Below are 23800 nucleotides of genomic sequence, written 5' to 3'. Positions count from 1 at the left end.
CCGAGGATTCATACGATTTTCGGACCGTGTGGAGAGTCCCGACATTTTTCGTCCAGCGGAGATCGGTCAAGTTTTATTTTGTCCCGACCGATCCCGCCAGAGCCCATTGCGCCCTCATCGTAATCTGATCGTTCAGATTACCCCCGATATAGCCATGTCCGTTAGTGGCATATCAGGGAAAGATCGGCTCGTTTGGCGATGTCACCAAACGAGTGGATCTTTTTGTCTATGGCCACCTTTAGAAGTCATTTTCTCTGGCACTGGGAAGATGATGCATGAGTTCAGCAGACTGATCCACCAATCCCCTCCTTTCAGCCACTGTTTTTTTTTTTTTTGTTGCTGTTTTTTGAGGAGGGTGGAGGAGAATGTTGGAGGAGGGAACTGACTGAGAAACTTTCGTTGCTCTTGTGTGTCCTCAGCAGCTGCATTCCTGGACTGTCGTACTCCCAAAAATTCATTTCTAACAAGAGAACACATTAAAGACCGTCTGTCATAGGGCATTGCAGTTTGTTTTTATTTGGCGGGAATTATTTTGCTTCGTTAAGGGAAAGGACAGAGCCTGTGCGATTTGACCTGCATAACGCAATTTTCGCAAATGATTTAGGATAATTTCAGCAGATACGGCGCAAGGATCTCGGTAGTGCGCGACTGTGCGCAAAGATGAGCTGCACAAACTCTCACAAAGCAAAGGCAAAGAGGCAGCAGCAAGTGTAACGGAATCTTTTAGCGAATGGAAAACAACTTTCAGAGGAAATCGGAAAAGAGAGGAAAAAAAAGTCCGTTTCCCTGTGTGTGTGTGTGTGTGTGTGAAAGAAAGTTTGATGCAGAAGTGGGAGCCCCGGAGAGGAGGAGGCTGAAGATCAGATTACATTCTTCCACTCTTCTCCTCACACATCACTTCCCCGCTGCATGTTTTTGTTGGGGAAAGAAGTGAGCTGTTCCCACTGAAACCCTCCCCCAAACAAGTTGCTTGCATGTGTTGTGCAGGACGGGGCTTTGTGTGGGTGGGAGCTTAGGGAGATTGGGCCTTTGTTGGCTGCAGGCACTTCTACTGGGGGAAAGATTTGGGATTTGTATGGCTGCGTGAGGAGAGCGCAGAAAGTAAAATGGAGGAGAGCTTCGTGCAGTGTTCTAGAGGGTTGGGAAAGGAGCCATCCCAGTGAGACGTCGGATATTTGCTGGAAAGAAAATGCTGCCTTGAGGCATATGGTAATTTACTGCTGTATGGAAGGCTTTCCTAGAGGTTTGCTGTAGTTTCATCCCCCCTCACTTCTCAAGATGTCTTCCATGGTGCCTTGGATCTGTTGGATAGGAGGCTTTGGCTTTTTACTCTTCATTTGTACTTCAGGAGGAGTTCAGATTAATGAGACCTTTTACATGGATAAGTGCAAGAAGACCACCACTTGTGAGCCCCTCAAATACAACATTTGCCTGGGATCTGTGCTCCCCTATGCATTGACTTCCACTGTCCTGGCTGAAGATTCCAGCTCCCAGGATGAGGTTCATGACAAACTCTCGCTTTGGTCTGGTAAGTTTCTTGGATGTTGGGCAACGCGTCAACCGATTCCTTGACTACATTGCCGAGTACTTTACTTACAGTACAGTATGAGTGTGTGTGTAATAATATACCCCTTGTTGTAAATAGAAGGATTTCTCAAGTCCCCCAGAGTTTCATGACCATATAAAGGCATAAGGGTACAGTCCAAGTGTTTTTATATTGGTAAAGTCCATTGTGACTTATGATTTACTCATTTTACAACACGGATACATTATTTTCTATAATAGAAGTTTTAATGAATCATGGCCCCTGACTGCCCCTCACATACCTGAATGTGCAGGACACTTCAGCACCCTAGGTAATTTAAAAATAAAATTCTGCTTTTTGGGTTTTTCTTCTATAGAGGCACTAAAAGGCCACCCACATAAAGCTGCCACCCGAGGGCACGTGCTCTCAAATGCCTACATAATAAATACAACCCTGACATAACTGATGCCATCACTAAGCCTTATTTATAAAATGAATAATATAACTCCTGTTGTAAAATATCAGGATATTATAAGTCACACAGGAGTTCTATGACCATACAAAGGCACAACTTGTAGGTGACTTCTAATATAATTACATTTTACAACAGGGGGTGCATTATTTAATATACTACACAAGATTCATATGACAAATTACATCACTAAGCACCAATTATAACTGGTAACCTCAATTTAGCACCACTTTTAAGAATATAAATTACAGGATTCTTGTGTATTATATCTTTATGAATGTCTGTTCATGAATGTTCTGTAAATTATATCCTTATAAACAGTGCTTAGTGATGTCATTGGTTATAATCAGTGCTTAGTGATGTAATTTTTGTCACTTGGCTCACTGATGCTTGGGTATTATAATAAAGTACCCCCTTATTGTAAAATATTAGGATTTTGTAAGTTCCATGACCAGTTTAAAAGCACAAGGTCAAGGTCATGGAACTCATCAATGACTTATAATATCCTTATCAATGTTCCCTCTAAGCTGTGTGCTCATGCACACAAATTTTAAGGCCAGAAGACAGAAATTATGGGGCATGCAAAGTTTTTAAAAATGTGCACACAGGGAAAATTGATCCTTATATTTTACAACAGGGGGTACAAAATTCACTAAAATTGTAAAAGGTATTCATGACTCTTGTGTAATACACAACACAAACATCAAATAAAGGGAATGTACATCTTTCACAGAGTTTGAATACAATTAATTACCATGATATTATCAATCACTGTATACCGCAGATGCAGATTACCTCAACAGGAAATGAGCCACTTTGGACGCCAAGTTTAAGCTATCCCTCTTCAGGAGTGGATTGGCTACGCTAAAGCAGAGTGTGCCAGCAGAAAGAGAGGATCATTTAGGACATAAGAAGCATTATTTACAACCACAAGTGTAGCGAGCAAATGCAATTTCAAGCAAAATTGCCATTTCTCTCTCCCCCACAAAGCAATATTTTCCCCAGAATTCATTGCAGTCGCTAAGGGGGCTAATGCAATTGCAGTCGATGCATTAAAATTAGCACATTGTGATCACTCTTCAATGCGAATCCTATGCAATTGCATTGAAAACGTCAGTTTTCACTCATCATTTCTGGCATTTGGCGTGCCCTATTTTTTCGAGCTGTGCTGTGATGTTTTATGCAAACCGCTGTGGTTATAAATAACCCCTTTCCCTCATTCATTTACGAAGCATTATTTCTATTGGTTGTTGATACAGTTAATGCCATGAGGATGAGAGAGGAAAAGACAGAACATGTGCAAAAGTGCTCAAGAGGAATAGTCTAAACTTGGTGTTGGAGGGCTCCCCAGTTTTTTTTTTTTTTTTACCCGTAAGCAACATTCCATTGTAAAAAAAAAATGTTGGGGAGCAACACAAGCATGAAAAAAGTTCCTGGGGAGGGCAAATAAGACCTGTGGTTAGCTATTTGGTAGCCCCTATGTGGACTGGCAGTCTAAAGGAGGCTCTGTAAGTATTCTTACTTAAAATAATTATTTGATTAAAACGAAGTCTATGGAAGATGACCTTCCATTAATTCTAAACTTTCAGGATAATGTATTTACAGATAATGGATCCTATACCTGTTTTTTTTTTTATAAAGTGGAAGAATTATATCCTTCTTTGACTCAATACCTGTTTTATTAAAGAACAATATGCTGCTGGTCCTTTCTTCCACAAGAGCTTCCAGGTTTTTTGCCCCACGAAGTAACAAGTTGTTATTAAATATAAGAACAACGTAAAGACCAGAAACAAGGCAGTACCACATCTGATGAAACTGAATACAGTGGAATCAAAAACTTTTTTTTTTTATTAGTATGGTTTTGTGCTTCTAACTTTGGTGTTCTGTACATTACCACAATAAATTTTAAATGAAACAACTCAGATGCAGTTGAACTGCAGACTTAGAGCTTTAATTCAGTGGGTTGAACAGAAAGATTGCATAAAAATGTGGCAAATATCTACAGTTTGGTACATCCTGAGAAAGAAAGTACTGGTAAACTCAGCAAAGCAAAAAGACCTGGACGTCCATGGAAGACAACAGTGGTGGATAATTGCAATCATTTCTATGGTGAAGAGAAATCCCTTAAAGGAAAACTATACCCCCAAACAATGTAGGTCTCTATTAAAAGATACTGAGTAAAACAGCTCATGTGTAAAACCCTGCTTCATGTAAATGAACCATTATCATAATAATATACTTTTTTAGTAGTATGTGCCATTGGGTAATCATAAAAAGAAAATTGCCATTTTAAAAAATAAGGGCCGCCCCCTGAGATCGTAAGATTCACTGTGCACACATACAAACCACATGTTAGGTCACATGAGCCAATTAACAGACAGAGTTCAGCCTTTTTCTTCCTCACTTCTTCCTGTTACAGTTAGTGTTGTAGTATTTCTGGTCAGGTGATCTCTGAGGCAGCACAGATAGAGTCACGAAATGGTGGTTCAAGGCAAGAGATGTAAAAGGGCAATATTTATGTAAATATATATTCCAGTTTGGTAAGATTCTTTAATATGTCATTCAATTTGATATAAACTATCTGTTGCTTACGTATTCATTTTGGGGGTATAGTTTTCCTTTAACAACAGTCAAACAAGTGAACAACACTCTCCAGGAGGTAGGCATATCAATATTCAAGTCTACCATAAAGAGAAGACTTAATGAAAGTAAATACAGAGGGTGCACTGCAAGGTGCAAGCCACTCATAAGCATCAAGAATAGAAAGGCTAGATTGGACTTTGCTATAAAAAAAAAAACCATCTAAAAAAGCCAGCACAGTTCTGAAAAAATGTTCTTTGGACAGATGAAACCAAGATCAACCTCTACCAGAATGATGGCAAGAAAAAAGTATGGAGAAGGCGTGGAACAGCTCATGATCCAAAGCATACCACATCATCTGTAAAACATGGCGGAGGCAGTGTGATGGCTTGGGCGTGCATGGCTGCCAGTGGCACTGGGACGCTAGTGTTTATCCATGATGTGACAGGACAGAAGCAGCCAAATGCAGTCTTTCTGAGTCAATTCTGAGGTGTTCAGAGACACTGTCTGCTCAAATCCAGCCAAATGCAGTCAAATTGATCAGGAGGCGTTTCATAATGACCCAAAACATACAGCCAAAGCAACCCATGAGTTTATTAAAGCAAAGAAGTGGAATATTCTTGAATGGCCACGTCACTCACCTGATCTGAACCCAATTGAGCAGCATTTCACTTGTTGAAGACTAAACTTCAGACAGAAAGGCCCACAAACAAACAGCAACTGAAAGCCCCCGCAGTAAAGGCCTGGCAGAGCATTAAAAAGGAGGAAACCCAGAATCTGGTGATGTACATGAGTTCAAGACTTCAGGCTGTCATTGCCAGCAAAGGGTTTTCAACCAAGTATTCGAAATGAACATTTTATTTTCAGTTTTTTAATTTGTCTAATTACTTTTGAGCCCATGAAATGTAGTGATTGTGTTAAAAAAATGCTTTAGTTCCTCACATTTTTATGCAATCTTTTTGTTCAACCCACTGAAAGTCTGCAGTTCAGCTGCATCTGAGTTGTTTCATTTGAAATTCATTGTGGTAATGTACAGAACCAAAATTAGAAAAAAATTGTCTGTCAAAAGATTTATGGGCCTGTAACTGTAACATACCAATATAAAGTCTCTTACACAAATTCATTTAAATAATGCCTTTCCATGTAAATGTTGTTTTTCTAATAGTACATTCTAATAGTACATTGCATTGGAGAAGCATGAAGTCTGACCCTCTAGCTTCTATGAGGCACTGTGCTCACAAACAAACCAAGGGCACACACATGCAAACTTATATCTACCAATGAATGGGCAGGACTGTGTCTACCCCCACACTACTTCCGTTACACTTAGAACACAGAATGAGCCACAAAATGGTGGCTTAATGTAAAATATGTAAAAAAAGCAATAATTAATGATCTATAATATAGTTAGTTAGCCAAAATTGTCATCTGTAAAGGCTGGAGTGACTGGATGTGTAACAGAACAGAACACTACTTCCTGCTTTTCTGGCCATTCTATAATATACTAAAAGTTAACGGAAAGGTGAACCACCCCTTATAAGTAAGTATAAATATAATAATAATAATCAATAATTCCAACTAGGTTTCTCTTTATGTTTATTTATTTTGCAGAGTATAGCTGTTTAATGAAAGAGCTAAGGAGTCGGGAAGATGTGCATAATTAGATTTTCTGTGGATGTGACCTGATTATGTTTTGGACACCCTGGGATGTTCATGCTAACAGGAGGATGTTTATTTAGAAATGCAAAATTCTTTCTTTTTACAAACTGTACTGAAATATCCTCTCCACTTCTATTTGCAGTTTAGTTTACAAAACAATGCCTGTCCCTTTCACACCATTTCTGTCTAAATCATTTGCATTTGAAGCACTGGTTTTATGGCAGTGTCCCTAGAGCTGCAGTGTAGTGTGTGTCTGGGGAAGGGGGGGGGGTGCAAAATGATGTCTTGGAAAATGTTATCTGATGTCCTGGGTGTTCCTGGCACTACATAATGTTGTCCCCAGAATACTACCCCAAATCCTTAGTGTCCCAAAATCCTCTGCAGACAGTTATACTTATACAGATGTGGTTGGATGTGATTACTTGACAGCAGTGATGCATGAGGGACAGTATATATGCATGATGTGGGCTTTCCTTGGCCCACTAATTTTTTACACTTTATTCATGGGAGATTATATGGTCACATAACTTCTCAGCGATGTATTATGATTTCCAGTAGTTTCCATGTCCACGGATGGAAAAACATGTTGACTTAATAACGAATGGAGGGCACACCAGAACTTTCAAAAAGTAATTAGAGGTGCAAGAACAAATGTTACCCCTACCGAAGGTAACCTATACCAATGTATTTTATCCGTATGTTCGCACACTCAAAACAAACACAATTTAGAAAAAAGGTGGTTTGAAAAAAATTATTTTTACTTTTATGCAGAGAAAAATACTTTACATGAACAACACCATAATGCACATGGCATAATTTATACAATGTTAAAAATAGCATACAATATCAACCACCCTTTGGTTATACATGGCAAGCAAGATATCAACAAGGAGCGGATACACCTACCAGTAAAATGAGAATGGCCCCCTGAGGGGGTGTATCCGCTCCTTGTTGATATCTTTCTTGCCATGTATAACCAAAGGGTGGTTGATATTGTATGCTATTTTTAATATTGTATAAATTATGCCATGTGCATTATGGCGTTGTTCGTGTAAAGTATTTTTCTCTGCATAAAAGCAAAAAATTTTTTTTTCAAACCACCTTTTTTTCTAAATTGTGTTTGTTTTGAGTGTGCGAACATACGGATAAAAAACATGTGGACTTGCAAGCTCTTTTTGGTCAGGGCCCTCTTTACCTCTTGAATTGTATAACTGGATGTTTTTGTATGTATTCTTGTATTTTTTTTAAGTATATACCCATTTTTTGTACAGCGCAACATGTTGACATTTTGTAAAAGGAGCAGGCAGCAAAATGCCCCATGTCACATTGCCCTTACAATAGTTGGCCAATAGAAAAAAACTGTGAAATTCCACTGGACTTTTTATTGTCTTGGTGATATACAAGTAATTTAATTATAGACAATCCCATTTCCCCTAGAGATAATACAACAGTGCCTACTTTACTACATGTATAGTTACACATAAAAACCAATCAGGTAGTTGCATTTATTGATTAGCTGTTTGAAAGCATAATCATGGCTGGGCACTATGGGACATAGATATGGGATCCGTTATCCGGAAACCCGTTATTCAGAAAGCTCCAAACTACAGAAAGGCTGTCTCCTATAGACTCCATTTTATCCAAATAATCCAAACTTTTAAAAACTTTCCCTTTTCTCTGTAATAAATTAGTACCTTGTACTTGATCCAAACTAATATATAATTAATCCTTATTGGAAGAAAAACCAGTCTATTGCGTTTATTGTTTACATGATTTTCTAGTAGACTTAAGGTATGAAGATCCAAATTAAGGAAAGATCTGTTATCCGGAAAACCCCCGGTCCCAAGCATTCTGGATAACCGATCACATACCTGTACTAGAACTTGCCAAACATTTCCCCATTGATTACATTTACCCAAAACTTTTCTATACAGTGGTGTGTGCATCAAGGATTTTGCTAAGAGTTTTGGAATAGTACGATAGGAATTGCCAGCGAGACATAATGATAAAAACCATAGACATTATGCCACCTTGTGGTAAATTGGAGCAGAAAAGAAAAATGTAAACGTTTTGCTGTGTAACACAAAACAAAAGGTAGAGCCATAATAAGACCATTGTGATAAAAAGGTGGCTGCATCAGCATGCCTGTAACCATTTCCATTGTAAAAGGAAAGAAAAAGAACCTTGTTTTGTGACTGTATCAATTCACCAGACCTCCTATATTTCAAACACTTCCCTTAATATTTGTCACATTGATAATGGTTACTCAGTTTCTATTCTATTCGTTGTATAGTTTAAAAAGGATACCCTTATCTACTTAAATTAACCGACTTGATACTTTGTTTACAGACTTTAAAATAAGCTGATAACACCAGGCTATATAAATAATAAAATTACAATGTTGCTTATTGTTCAGATTAGGTAAGTTTAACTTCTCCCTGCTACATATTAATGAATATAACGTGCAACATTCACCTTCAAAGAACCCACAATAAAATGTTTTAATTGAAAAGAAACTTATCAATTGGTATCGTTGTTATTTTATTCAGGTTAATTTTCGCTGCCAGACAATTTGGCTGATTTGGTACTTCTATTGCCAGACCATTTTTGAACATTTTGTACTCTTTCACTTTTAAGAGCATTTCCTGGGGGGGTGTTTTAGTTTAACCAGGGAAACAATATATGTTTTTTTTCAGGACAACCTGAGCTTTCAAAATATGCTAGAATTGTTGTGTAATTCAACTTCTGTAAAAAAATATAGGCTTCAAAGTGCCTAATAAAATGAAAAAAATCAGGTTTCACATAGTACAATTACATATATCAGAAACATCATTTATTTTATGTACGAGAACACAGCAGATTTGGAAAGGTCTATGTCTCCTGAACGCAACAATACCAAATATATATAGTTTTATTGAGATTTCTCACTAATATAGATCAAAATCAGTGTACAAGCAGTACACTAGCAAATTTCCAAAGCACCGCTCCACAAAACGGCATACTTCTGATTTCAAGGCCAAACATTCCAGTAGGTTCACCCCAGAAAACCATATATTTTCAGAAAGTACACATTCCCCCGAATCTAAATTGGGCATGCATGTCTTTCTACCCCAAAGCACCAAGCCACAAATCTTTCCTAAATTTGCCAATTTTGGGGACATTTCCAAAAATCACCTCAAAACTTCCACCCAGCAGCATCTTATATCGAACATACTATTGGTTAACAAGACAAATGACCCCAAATATGAAAGCCTAGGGTCCGCTGAACAGTTTGATGCCCAATATGTATAGGTGTACCTAAGCACGTGGCATATAGGGGCCTCAAAACGAAGACCCCCCATTTGGTCTGTCTTTTCAGGTGCTGCAAAATCAACACATTTACATCATTTTGGGGTGAGCAAAGGTAGAAAAAAGTACGTTCACCCCAGAAAACTATATGTTTTCAGAAAGTACACATTCCCCCGAATCTAAATTGGGTATGCATGTCTTTCTAACCCAAAGCACCAAGCCGCAAATCTTTCCTAAATTTGCCAATTTTGGGGACATTTCCAAAAATCACCTCAAAACTTCCACCTGCAGCACCTTATTTCATACATACTATTAGGTATCAAGATAAATCACCCCAAATATGAAAGCCTGGGGTCCTCTGAACAGTTTGATGCCCAATGTACATAGGATTATCGAAGTACATGGCATGTAAAGACCCCAGAATCTACCTTTTGCATACTTATTTGATGTCTTACATTTACACTAATTTCCAAACATTACCAGTTTTATATGGGATAAAAGCTACAAAAAGTTATGGTAACCCCTAAAAGCCATATATTTTTGGAAAGTACACATTCTGACGAATCTAAAATGGGTAATTATGTCTTTCTACTCCAAACTACCTTACTGCAAAGCTACGCTAAAGGCAGTGGTTTTTATGACATTTCTGAAAACTGTCTAAAAATATTGCAATTGGTCGCATTTATCTCACCCAATTTGTTACATACAATTGTAAAACACCCTAAATATTGACGCCAAGGGTCTACTGAACAGTTTGATGCCCAATGTGCATAGATATACCAAAGCAGCTGGCATGTGCGGACCCCCAAAAAATTTGTGTATTTGAATTTTCCCCGCTGTCTTTTTGCCTTCTGTGAAGTATGACACGTGACTGTGTATTATTTGCCAAAAGACCCTCCTAACAGCACATAGACCCCCAAAACCATATATGTTTGGAAAGTACACATTCTGACGAATCTAAAATGGGTAATTATGTCTTTCTACTCCAAACTACCTTACTGCAAAGCTTCGATAAAGGCAGCGGTTTTTATGACATTTCTGAAAATTGTCTAAAATATTGCAACTGGTCACATTTATCTCACCCAATTTGTAACATACAATTGTAAAACACCCTAAATATTGACGCCAAGGGTCTACTGAACAGTTTGATGCCCAATATGCATAGATATACCAAAGCAGCTGGCATGTGCGGACCCCCAAAAAATTTGTGTATTTGAATTTTCCCCGCTGTCTTTTCGCCTTCTGTGAAGTATGACACGTGACTGTGTATTATTTGCCAAAAGACCCTCCTAACAGCACAAAGACCCCCAAAACCATATATGTTTGGAAAGTACACATTCTGACGAATCTAAAATGGGTAATTTTGTCTTTCTACTCCAAACTACCTTACTGTAAAGCTACGCTAAAGGCAGCGGTTTTTATGACATTTCTGAAAATTGTCTAAAAATATTGCAATTGGTCACATTTATCTCACCCAATTTCTTACATACCATTGTAAAACGCCCTAAATGTTGACGCCAAGGGTCTACTGAACAGTTTGATGCCAAGTATGCATAGATATACCAAAACAACTGGCATGTGCAGACCCCCAAATAAAATTAGTGCATTTGAATTTTCTTCTCTGTCTTTTCACCTTCTGTGAAGAATGACCCGTGACTGTGTATTATTTGCCAAAAGACCCTCCTAACAGCACATAGACCCCCAAAACCATATATGTTTGGAAAGCGCACATTCTGATGAATCTAAAATGGGTAATTATGTCTTTCTACTCCAAACTACCTTACTGCAAAGCTACGCTAAAGGCAGCGGTTTTTAGGACATTTCTGAAAATTGTCTAAAAATATTGCAATTGGCCGCATTTATCTCACCTAATTTCTTATATAGAATTGTAAAACACCCTAAATATTGACGCCACGGGTCTACTGAACAGTTTGATGCCCAATATGCATAGGTATACCAAAGCAGCTGGCATGTGCGGACCCCCAAATAAAATTAGTGCATTTGAATTTTCTTCTCTGTCTTTTCACCTTCTGTGAAGAATGCCCTGTGACAGCATATTGAGCCACAATACCCTCCTAACAGCACATAGACCCCCAAAACCATATATTTTTAGAAAGTACACATTCTGACGAATACAAAATAGGTAATTATATCTTTCTACTCCAAACTATCGTACTGCAAAGTTACGCTAAGGCAGCGGTTTTTATGACATTTCTGAAAATTGTCTTTTCGACTTCTGTGAACATAAAGCAGAGACTGTATATTGTGCCACAAGACCCCCTAACAGCACAAGACCCCCCAAAAACATACATTTTTGTAAAGTACACATTCTGACATAAACAAAATTGCAACAACAAAAAAAAGTCAGAAAAGAAAAAGAATAAAGCTAACTTAGTAAAATGTGTATTTGTACATGCATGTAATTAGTATGTAAATGTGTGTATAACTGTAAAATAAATGCTACTTACAGTTCTGATGTCCAGCAGGGTCCTGGGCAGCTAGGGGGGGGGGGGTCCTAAAGCAGAGTGCACGCAGCAGGAAGCAGCAGGCTGGCTGGAACAGGCAGAGGAGACATGTGTCTGCATAACTGTAGACGGGTCCTGCGACGATCGTGACCTCTCCCTCTGCTCGTTGCCTAGGGGGTGGGAAGACTAACGGAAGCCTCTGCTGAAGCGGCAATCGCCGCAGATGCAGAGAGGAGCCCTTTACAGCCAAGAACGTAGGTACTACGTGCTTGGCAGTTAGGGCTTTTCCCTGCAAGAACGTAGTACCTACGTTCTTGGCAGGTAAAAGGTTAAACCCACAGCACCAGCAATAACTGAAGGTAAAACCAAGAGTTAATCACTTTAGATTCAATCAGTTTAATTAATTTAAGGTGCCAATACTATATAAAATTCCTATTAATTCATAAGTTAATTATATTCGATCCCAACGTTTTGTCAACCAACTTAACTAATAGGTTGTTGCTACAATTCATTAAGTGCACAGTGTAAAGTGACCTGTGCAATCAATTGTGCTTTGATTTTTAAATAATTCGGATGTGTTCTAATTTATAAAGTGCTGTGTGCAATTAATTAATTCACCAATTCATTTGATCTAAAATACACAATTTCAAAGTGACTCGTGCATAAATTAACTAAAATCTAAAAAGTTAATTAATGTGATCACAATTATGAACCCTTGGTTATCGACCTTTTAATTGAGTTAAGGAAAGGTGAAAATTATATAGAGGGTGGAGTTGCTCCCAATATTATAGCTAATCGTTTTTTCTTAGTCCCTAGGAGCACCACAAAGATGTAGAATGGCAGGAACTGTAGGGCTGCGGTCTCAATTGTACCTTTCTATCTATATTAGAAGAGGCTAACTTAACCTACAAAACCGCAAACCCCACAGTCCTTGGAATAGAAAATAGATAAGTAAAAGAGTCTGAGAATATTAAGGGCTCTTACAGATGAGCGTTTTTACCTGCGCTCCCCTGCGTTCCATTTTTCTGCGTTCAGGGATAGATGCATTACATTTTTTCCAATGGGGCTGTACTCACACAGACGCATGTAGGCGCTGAACGCAGGTTGAGACGCAACATGCTGCATTTTTCGTGCGTTCGGCGCCTACACGCGCCTGTGTGAGTACAGCACCATTGGAAAAAATGTAATGCGTCTATCCCTGCGCTCCCCTGCGGCTGAACGCAGAAAAACGGAACGCAGGGGAGCGCAGGTAAAAATGCTCATCTGTAAGAGCCCTAATGATAAAAGTTTTTTGGTAGTCTCAATCCCACCCCACCATCCGGTGATTATTAAGCTAAAATCAAGGAGACTGTCAGTTGCCCTCAACCATTTCCAGTAAATTTAAATGTGTGGGTCTGGGTACACACAGTGACACACATGGCATATTGACTCCCAATACAAAAACACCTTTCTCTTCAGGGCCTTTCTATTCATATTCCAGTTTTTTATTCAAATCAGTGCATGGTTGCTATGGTAATTTGGACCCTAGCAACCAGGTTGCTGAAATTGCAAACTGAAGAACTGCTGCATAAAAAGCTAAATAACAATAACAAACCAATTGCAAATTGTCTCAGAATATCACTCTACATCAGGGGTCCCCAACCTTTTTCACCCGTGAGCAACATTCAGATGTAAAAAGAGTTGGGGAGCAACACCAGCATGAAAAATATTCCTGGGTGGTGTCAAATAAGGGTTGTAATTGGCTATTGGTAGCCCTATGTGGACTGCCAGCCTACAGGAGTCTCTGTTTGGCAGTACATCTGTTTTTTATACAACCAAATCTTGCCTTAAACCCTGGAATTCAAAAATAATCACCTGCTTTGAGGCCACTGGGAGCAACATCCAAGGGGTTGGGGAGCAACATGTTGCTCACGAGCTACTGGTTGGGGATCACTGCTCTACATCATACTAAAAGTTAATTTAAAGATGAACAACCCCTATAAAGGTTTTTGAGCTGTTTAGCTTTTTATTCAGCAGCTCTCCAGTTTGCATTTTCAACAAACTGGTTGCTAGGATCCAAATAATCCTAGCAACCATGCTTTGATTTAAATGAGAGACTGGAATATGAATTGGAGAGGATCTGAATAGAAAGATGAGTAATACAAATTAGCAGAATATATTTGTAACCTTTCAGAGCATTTGTTTTATGGGGTCAGTGACATCCATTTGAAAAAATCCGAAGAAAAAGGCGATTCATTCACAAACTATAAACAATAAAAAAAGAAGACCAACTGAAAAGTTGCTTAGAATTGGCAAATCTATAACAATAAAGGGGAACTATCGTGAAAATGTATTTAATGTAAGCTTCAACATACTGAAATAAGAAACTTTCTAAATACAATCAATTAAAAAATCGGTACTGTTTCTGAAATAATCAAGTTTATCTTCACAATTCCTCTCTCAGAATCTGTTTCTCTTCATTCTGTCTTCATGGAGCAGTTGGGTGTCAGATAATCATTGACAGTTAGATCCAATATGTAACTGTCAATGAATATCTGACACTCAACTGCTGCATGAAGACAGAATGAAGAGAAACAGATGCTGAGAAAGGAATAGTGAGGATGAACTTGATTATTTCAGAAACGGTACAGCATATTTAATTGATTGTATTTAGAAAGTATCTTATTTCAGTATGCTGAAGCTTGTATTACATTTTCATTTTCGCGATTGTTCCCTTTTAACCTAAAGGTGAATAGGTACACTTACAGTGTATTGTACTAATATTGTATTGACTTGTGGTTTCTAGAAAAAGCCTTGCCTCTTGCTATTTCAGTGCATGTTGTTTTGACCATGAATAAGTAATTGGTTTTTTTTTTGTGTGCGTTTTAAGGATTACGGAATGCTCCACGTTGTTGGGATGCCATCAGGCCTCTCCTATGTGCTGTCTATATGCCAAAGTGTGAAGGGGGCAAGGTAGAGCTTCCCAGCCAGGGCCTGTGCCAGACAACGCGGGTCCCATGTGCAATCGTAGCACGAGAGAGAGGTTGGCCTGATTTCCTGAAGTGCACAACTGACTATTTCCCTGAGGGCTGCCCGGTAAGAGAGCACAAAAAAGCCTTTGAATTTTTCAATAGGATTTAGTAAGCAGATTTGTATCCATATTTTTCACTGCCAAGTTAATCAATGGGGCATATTCATGAACCTGTGTAGAATGATTTAACAATTTATTTTCAGCTGGTGCTGTCTTCAGAGAGTTAGTGATAAACAAAGGAGCATCTATTTTATTTCACTTTATTAGGTATACTATATGGCCACTGGTATACAGGCAAGTATCTAGATACCTGTTTTAAAATTGCATATGCTCAGAACGTTTAATGCCGAGTTACAAACTGCCTCTGGGAGCAACATCAGCAAGGGAACTATTTGTCAGGAGCATGGGATTTTATATATTGGTGAGCAGATCTCAAAACACAAGCCTAACATCACTATATAGGCAAACATTGGCTGGGGAGGTAAACTGGAATTTGCATTGCCAGCTGTTGTGTATGGTTATATTGTTGTCAGTTCCAAATAGTGGGAAAGCATATTCTTGTTTGAGTCAGGTAACACCCCATGCATACAATGAGAGTTCTATAAATTTGATTTGCTGAGGTGGAAATGGATTGGACTCGACATCTTGGAACACCTACTGCAAGCCATTGTACAATACATATATTTTAATGAGAATCATAACATGTTTTTCTATGACCAACTGGGTATGGAAATGATTATCATTTCATTGTTTATTTTTTTAGAATGAAGTACAGAACATAAAGTTCAATAGCTCTGGGCAGTGTGAGGCACCACTTGTCCGTACTGACAATCCAAAGAGCTGGTATGAGGATGTGGAGGGCTGCGGCATCCAGTGTCAGAACCCACTGTTCACTAACAAAGAGCATCGTGAGATGCACATCTACATTGCCATATTCAGCTCAGTCACCATCTTCTGTACCTTCTTTACTCTGGTAACACTACTGCAGTGACCTTTAGTCTCTCTGTCTTACAGACTAATGAGATTCTGGCAATGAAAGACTAAATATGTATAGTTTGTTATTTCTTATATAAGCCATAAAGTTTTAAGTACCACTACAGTTGTTTTAAACATCTTGTATCTTGTGCTGTCTTAACTGGGGGTCTCCAATTAGATTTGTATTCATATTCAAGGGGATACTGTCATTAGAGAAAAAAAAACCTTAATTGGATTTGCAGTCATAATATTAAAATAGATAGCTTGTACTGTCTCAGGCTTCTCATTTACTGTTTTTTCCTCCTTATGTTTAGGCCACCTTCCTTGTAGACTGGAAGAATTCCAACCGTTACCCAGCTGTCATCCTGTTTTACGTAAATGCCTGCTTCTTTGCAGGCAGCATAGGTTGGCTTGCACAATTCATGGATGGTGCCCGTGATGAAATAGTTTGTCGAGGGGATGGTACCATGAGGCTAGGGGAGCCCACGTAAGTCTCTAGACTCAGCAGTTCCACAATTCATAAAATGAACTGCAGATGTTGCTGTGTCTTCCATGTGTTAAACTGAAATCAAAGTTAATATATGTTTGTATATGTGCGAATGCCTATGTGTGTGATTTTTGAGATACTGAACGTTAACTGAAAGGTGAACTACCCCTTTTAAAGGAAAAGGACAGGTATACTGATAAACCAAATGAAAAAATGAGACTTCAACAATAAAACAACTGTTTTATTATAGGTAAACTATACCCCTGAACATTGCAGGCCTCTAGAAAAATATAAAGCATAATACAGCCTACCGTATATGTAAAACCCTGCTTAATCGAAATAAACCATTTTCATAAAAATATACTTCTCTAGAAGTATGTGCCATTGGATATTTCTAAATAGAAAATTTCCATTTTAAGTACTAAGGGCCACCCCCTACCGTGTACAATTTACTGTGCTTACACACCAGGGCAAATATACAGCTAGGTTAAACCAGCCAATGAATGGACAGCGCTGTCTTTTTTTTCACACTTCTTCCTGTAACAATTGAATTATTTGCTGTCCGGCAAGTATGATTTTCTAATAGGTCACTCATTATGATAAATCATATGTTGGTAAAGTTTTTATTCTGAATGTATAGTTTTCCTTTAAAGGACAAGGAAAGAAAGTCACTGGGGGTACCAATCTCTTTGGCAACCCCAAGTGACTTTAATACCCCGCCACAAATAACCCCAGGCTGGTGTGATTTTTAAAGAAGTGGAGTGTTGGCACAGGGTATACGTTAAGAAATTGAATTCAGTGGTAGGTGGCTAACAAGTTGGCACCTTCCTCAGATGCTTTAATAAAACATTCATATTATTGATTTTTACTCCTTTTGCTGTGTTTTTTTTTCCAATGTGAAATATATAATTTAGTGGATATAACCTCATTAACTTTAACTTTTCTTTCTTTATAGATCGAACGAGACCCTTTCATGTGTAATTATCTTTATAATTGTGTATTATGCCATGATGTCGGGTGTTATCTGGTTCGTCATGTTGACTTATGCCTGGCACACATCTTTTAAGGCCCTGGGCACCACACATCAGCCCTTATCTGGAAAGACTTCCTATTTTCACCTGATCACCTGGTCTATTCCTTTTGTCCTCACTGTTGCAATACTTGCAGTGGCTCAGGTAAATTAATTAAATCTTGTAGTAAAGCAGTCTGTATTTTAGAATCTTTTAGCAAATTGTATTGCAGTTTGAACATTAGACTTTTCTCAAGTAATTCCAGCCATATTTAAAACATTGCTTTATATACTGTAAATACTCTTCAGCTTTTTATGAAAAATAATACCTACCTCTGGCTAGGTTAGAACCTACATTTTTATCCTTTCAGGTGTTCAGTGAAGAACACAACACAAAATGGTGTTTCAAGGCAAAAGATATAAAAGGGCAATATTTACAGATATATATGCAAATTTCTGAAGATTCTTTTTCGATTTATAGAATATCTGTTGGTTAGATTTTAATATAGAACATATCTTACCTCATATCATACCTTTAGCATCAACCATCATTAAATGCAGCACATTTCTGCAGCACTTTACAGAGATTATACGTCATTCACATCAGTCCCTTTCCTAGTGGAGCTTACTCTAAAGGTATTACATTCAAACACAGTTGGGACAATTTTATCACATGACAATTAACATGCTGGTATGTGTTTTGGGGAGGAAAACTGTATGCATACTTTGGGAAAACATACAATCTCCTTACAGATAGTGCCCTGGCTGGAATCTGATTTAAGGCCCCAATGCCGTAAGGCAATCCAATACTGTTTGTAAAGATAATGTGAATTTTAATGTTAATCCAATTGCTTGTGCTTTGAACAAGAGAGGTACATGAGTGTTTTTAAATAACAATAACTGGCGATAGTGCCCCATCCATCTGCAGTTCTCTTCAGCGCCTGACCCTGCATACACAAGATTTTGGCCTAAAAGTGCTAAAGTGTGCATTTTACAATAAAATCTGGCAAGTGTGTAAAATGCAATTACAGGCAATAGCAGGAGGAAGGGGCATTATCAGGCTGCCACTGATTAGATCGATTATTGGTGCCAAGAAATGTTTTATCTGCAGGTTCTGGACAGATAAACGACAGACTGTAATGTTAGCACCAAAAGTACTTTACAAATACCTAACTGAGATAACTGCAACCGTATCAATAGGTTACATGTTTAGGGTAAGGACACACTGGACGATTTGTCGCCAACGTTTTAAAAAAGTAAATCGCGGCGACAAGGCAATCGTCTTTTTTGAACAGACGATTCACAGCGACTATTGGCACAGAGCAATTTGTATCCCATTACTCTGTGCGGTACATGCTCCACCCAAACCGGAAACGGTTTGTGCTTCCCGCTGTAACGTGGCGTCTTTACGTGCTTGCGTCATTGCGTTCGCATTGTAATTTGAATACAATTGCTGCTACTTATCTGTATGTGTGTGCGTGTCTAGGAGATTTCAGTGCTTTTCTAAGTACATGCTATTTCTGATAAATCGCTCGGAAAAGGGTCTCAGTGCGTTTTGGAGCTACAGCCGATTCACAAACGCGCTGTGGGCACAGGAGCTGGCGTCTTTCATTTGGTTTTGTTCAGAGACAAAACGAGCGATATGTCGCCGCGATTTGCTTTTTAAAAACGTTGGCGACAAATCGTCCAGTGTGTCCTTACCCTTAAGAATGTATATAGATGATAGATAGATAGATAGATAGATTAAATACAGATTGTTAAAGTAAAAAAAGTTTATATATGGGTAAAATAGAATGTGTAAATTAATTTATAATAAAATACTTATGAACCATCAATACAAAGCTGCATTGTTAAAAATTTTCTCACCATCCAAGGCACTTAGTTGCTGATTAAAGGTTTTGATCAACTGTATAATGCAAGACATGCTTACATTGAATAGGTTTTGCTTACAGAGAACTTTGTATCTGCATGTTTGCCCTTCTAAATATGAGAGGGAGCTGACATTGCTTAGTCTTAGTGTTAACTGGAGTCTCCGTTTTTGGCTCACTAACAGTGGTAAGAGTTAATAAGGGTTGTTCACTAACTGCGGGGTAGGGTGTATACAGCGCTGCCAAACACAGACAGTGTTGAGATGTGGGCTGGGTGATGCATACCACTAGGCTACCTAGGTATTACTGGGCAGGCTGTGCACAAATCCACTGCCACAAGCTCTTAGGCTAATGAGACACAGGTACATTGCTCTGCTGGCATATAAAATCTTATCTACTGCTTTCTGCTCCTTTGTGTGTTCGATGACAGGCTCGGGATTATCCCGTCAGCAAACACATGAGAGTGAATATCTATACTAAAATGCATATGTCAAGGTTTCTGTGTCAAAATCTGCTCTGTGCCAGGCTAATCCCCTGTGCCAGTGAACACACATACAAGGTACGGATGGCAGTGGATCGACCTTTCTGTGCTGGCATATATACAACGGTGGATAAAACAACACATGTACTATTTGCCATAGTGTTTTAGGACCCGCAGCAAAGGATTTGATAAATGACCCCTAATGAGTTTAAATTTGATTCAGCTGAACACAGCAATGCAAAAAGTGCATCCCTATAAGGAATGTGCAAGTAAAGAGTGGGACTAATGCATTATCATGACCAACTGCCCAAGTCTAAATTTGGAACCCAGGCAAGCGTCATGTGAAAGATTTCTATTTTTACTCCTTTGTCTTAATCATAGTTCCTGTGTATGATTTGACTTTTGCTCTTTCTCTTCTAACAGGTTGATGGGGATTCTGTGAGTGGCATCTGCTTTGTTGGATACAAGAATTATCACTACAGAGCAGGTTTTGTTCTGGCTCCTATCGGACTTGTACTAATTGTGGGAGGTTATTTTTTAATCAGAGGTGAGCTGAAGATATTGTATATGTGTATAATCTTATTTAGTGTTGCAACACTTAACAACCGGAAGGATGTTTCAGATGGCATGTAATAATGCTGCAATGGGGCCATTTATTATCAATTCTATTATTCTATTGTTCATTTGAGTTTTGTTTTTTCCTACTTGATGTTGACATTGCAATGCTTAATTTAAGACACATTGTCTTCATTCGCTTCTCCATATCAGTTATATGATTTACTACAAATAGACTGCCTTTAGTACTGGCTAAAAATGTTTTTCTGCTTGTTACAAAATACTAGGCATTATGTGTGCTTCCTCGGCTGCCAGTAAAATTCCTGTTCACGATGCTGCTATTTATCCTGATAAAGCTGGCTAATGCTAAAGTGGTATCATTACCATAACCTAAATGAGAAATTTAAAACAAGACTTGTTTAAAATGTGTGTGTGTGGACTTATCATGGTGCTAGTTTGTTTATGCTTAAGCATATGATGATGTCTGCCAGCATCTTTTAATTCCTCTGAACGTTTGATTTCCTCTGCAGGTGTAATGACATTATTTTCGATCAAGAGCAACCACCCGGGCCTTCTCAGTGAAAAAGCGGCCAGCAAAATAAATGAAACTATGTTGCGGCTGGGTAATATACTGTACTTTTACTGTTTCTTACTGGCTGAGTGGCAGTGAAGGGATACTAGACTCTCACCTTGTACATCTAGCTGAGTGTTCACAGTAGCTATTGGACCTATCTATCATCATGTCTAAAAGTTCCGCCACCAATAAACCCATCATTGCCTGATTAAAGGAGAGAAATGAATGTAGTCTTGTTCAAACCTTTAAGTTCTATAGATGGTAAAATATGAGGCACTGGTAAAACTGTACCTTTTATATATCCAGTCCACTATGACACTGGCTGACATCGAGACATATTTTCTTGAAGGATTGTTGAAGTTCTTTTTGTATAATTAGCAACATTACAATAAATTCAATTCTGCATTAAATGGCAGAGCATGCCCCACTGATGACAACATTAGAATATTCTCTTACAGGAATATTTGGATTTTTGGCCTTTGGCTTTGTGCTAATCACATTTGGCTGCCATTTTTATGACTTCTTCAACCAAGCTGAGTGGGAACGGAGTTTTCGGGAATATGTTCTGTAAGTAACTAAATTTCCTTGACACTGCAAAGTATATAGCTCACAGTTTCCAGTTGAATTATGAGGCAATATATAGATATATATCCGAGGAATTCCATGACCATATAAAAACACCGGCCGACTTCACTTAGCACCGATTATAACTGATGACATCACTAAGCACCGTTTATAAGGATATTATTTACAGGGTATTCATGGCTCATGTGTATTCTGTGTGTGTGTGTATATATACATATGTCAGGGTCTTGACAAAGGTCTTAAAAAGAGACTGAAACGTTGGCCAGTTCTTTTAAATGTAATCAGCAAAACTTGGATTAACTAACTAAGCATCAATATAAGTCAGATAGCAACTTTTTTTTCTTTTTATAAATTTTGGCTATGTCATAGTCCTAGCCTAATCTTACTAAATTTTTTTGGAGCCTAATGCATTGTTATCCTACAGATGTGAAGCCAATGTAACTATTGCAGAGGAGACCAATAAGCCTATCCCAGAATGTGAGATCAAGAATAGACCAAGCCTTCTAGTGGAGAAGATCAACCTATTTGCCATGTTTGGAACTGGCATATCAATGAGCACCTGGGTCTGGACAAAGGCTACCATTGTCATCTGGAAACGAGCATGGTGCCGGTAAGACCCACAAAATCATCTTTTGGCTTTATTCCCAATTGCATTTTAGCTGTAGAGCAGTCTTTTGCAAAGTTATATTTAGTATTTGCTAAAACATTTTAAATGTCTTTCTTTACAAATGTGTGTTCTGCTTTCAAGGCAATTCAAAATTGCTAATTTAAAAGTATGTGTCCCCACCACTACCACAGGATTCTAGGGAGAAGTGATGATGAACCAAAGAGGATCAAGAAGAGTAAAATGATTGCCAAGGCTTTCTCCAAGCGGAAGGAGCTACTGAATAACCCTGAGAAGGAACTGTCCTTCAGTCTACACACTGTGTCGCATGAAGGACCAGTTGGTAAGAAGATATATTCTTATTGATATACCTTTAAATATACCAAAATGCTTAGAGCTCCCCCATAATCCTAAAGGAAAATTATTTTATTTAATTGGAATTACCATGTTACTCAAGTAATATTGTTAAACAATAACATTTTAAACATTTTGCATCCTTCCGTGGTTAACCCTTCACTCGCATAATAACTGTTTTGTGTCTTGCTGATACAAAAATAAAAGCAAAGACATTTTAATTAAAAGTAATATTCAGGCTGCAGCCTAGATAATCCACATTTGGGCAAAATACATGTAATTACAATATATTTAATTGAGGATTTAAATTTCTGTAACAAGAGCAATTATATAATTATGTAAAGCTTAATTTAGAAATATAGATTACCTTTTCTTTCACTTTACCCTAAATACATATTAAGGTAAGGAAAAGCAGCATATTACTTGACAAGATACTTTACTAATTTACATTTCTCGCTATATGTTTGGTTTAAAATAATGTGTTTACACAAATCTTGCTTTAAGCAATGCTTAATGATATAAAAGTGTTTATTCACACCCCTCTTGTGTTCAACATCTGTTTGAGCTGTGCACCTTCTGTGTCCTCTTTGACTAATTCAGATTGTCTTTTTGTTATGCCAAGCTGGGTTGAATTTTGACATGAATGAGCCATCAGCTGACATGTCATCGGCATGGGCACAGCATGTCACCAAAATGGTGGCTAGAAGAGGAGCCATTTTACCTCAAGATGTCTCCGTAACACCTGTAGCAACTCCAGGTAAAGTGCTGATTGAATTATGCCGATTTTGGCTTATGATGTATACTGGAGCAGTCGCATGGAGAGATGGGCGTTTTTATGTTTTTCACTGGATAGCAGTGGTGTACAAAAAGCACCCATATGCCATTATCCCTAGGTTTATAGATACAGAGGATCTGATAATCCAAGAGATTAGAAAATATACTTTAAGTACAGGTATGGGACCTGTTATCCAGAATGCTCGGAACCTGGGGTATTCAGGATAATGGATCTTTCTGTGATTTGGGTCTTCATACCTTAAGTCTACTAGAAAAACATGTAAACATTAAATAAACCCAATAGGCTGGATCTGCTTCCAATAAGGATTAATTATATTTTAGTTTGGATCAAGGTACTTTTATTATTATAGAAAAAAAGGAAATCATTTTTTAAAATTTGGATTATTTGGATAAAATGGAGTCTATGGGAGACCATTCCGCAATTCAGTGCTTTCTGGATAACGGGTTTCCAGATAACTGATCCCATACCTGTACTATGTTTTTCCCTTCCCACTTTTGCACTAAAGAGGTGTGA

General features: G+C 38.1%; 1 protein-coding gene across 2 annotated transcripts in view; it reads left to right on the top strand.

The window, feature by feature from the left end:
• The first annotated feature begins 378 nt into the window (after positions 1 to 378).
• smo.L (smoothened, frizzled class receptor L homeolog) overlaps positions 379 to 23800 on the top strand; it is a 28221-nt gene continuing 4799 nt past the window's right edge. The window contains 11 exon segments of one of the 2 annotated variants that reach the window (NM_001135232.1): positions 834 to 1528; positions 14859 to 15064; positions 15763 to 15972; positions 16289 to 16461; positions 17417 to 17636; positions 20243 to 20366; positions 20905 to 20997; positions 21407 to 21515; positions 21958 to 22143; positions 22332 to 22480; positions 23114 to 23248. In NM_001135232.1, the coding sequence (NP_001128704.1) occupies positions 1279 to 1528; positions 14859 to 15064; positions 15763 to 15972; positions 16289 to 16461; positions 17417 to 17636; positions 20243 to 20366; positions 20905 to 20997; positions 21407 to 21515; positions 21958 to 22143; positions 22332 to 22480; positions 23114 to 23248 (1855 nt within the window). In that variant the 5' untranslated portion in view covers positions 834 to 1278. 2 annotated transcript variants of the gene reach the window in all.

This window comes from Xenopus laevis, chromosome 3L (genome assembly GCF_017654675.1).
Source record: "Xenopus laevis strain J_2021 chromosome 3L, Xenopus_laevis_v10.1, whole genome shotgun sequence".
Taxonomy (NCBI): Eukaryota; Metazoa; Chordata; class Amphibia; order Anura; family Pipidae; genus Xenopus; species Xenopus laevis.
This window is presented reverse-complemented; position numbering and strand designations above follow the sequence as displayed.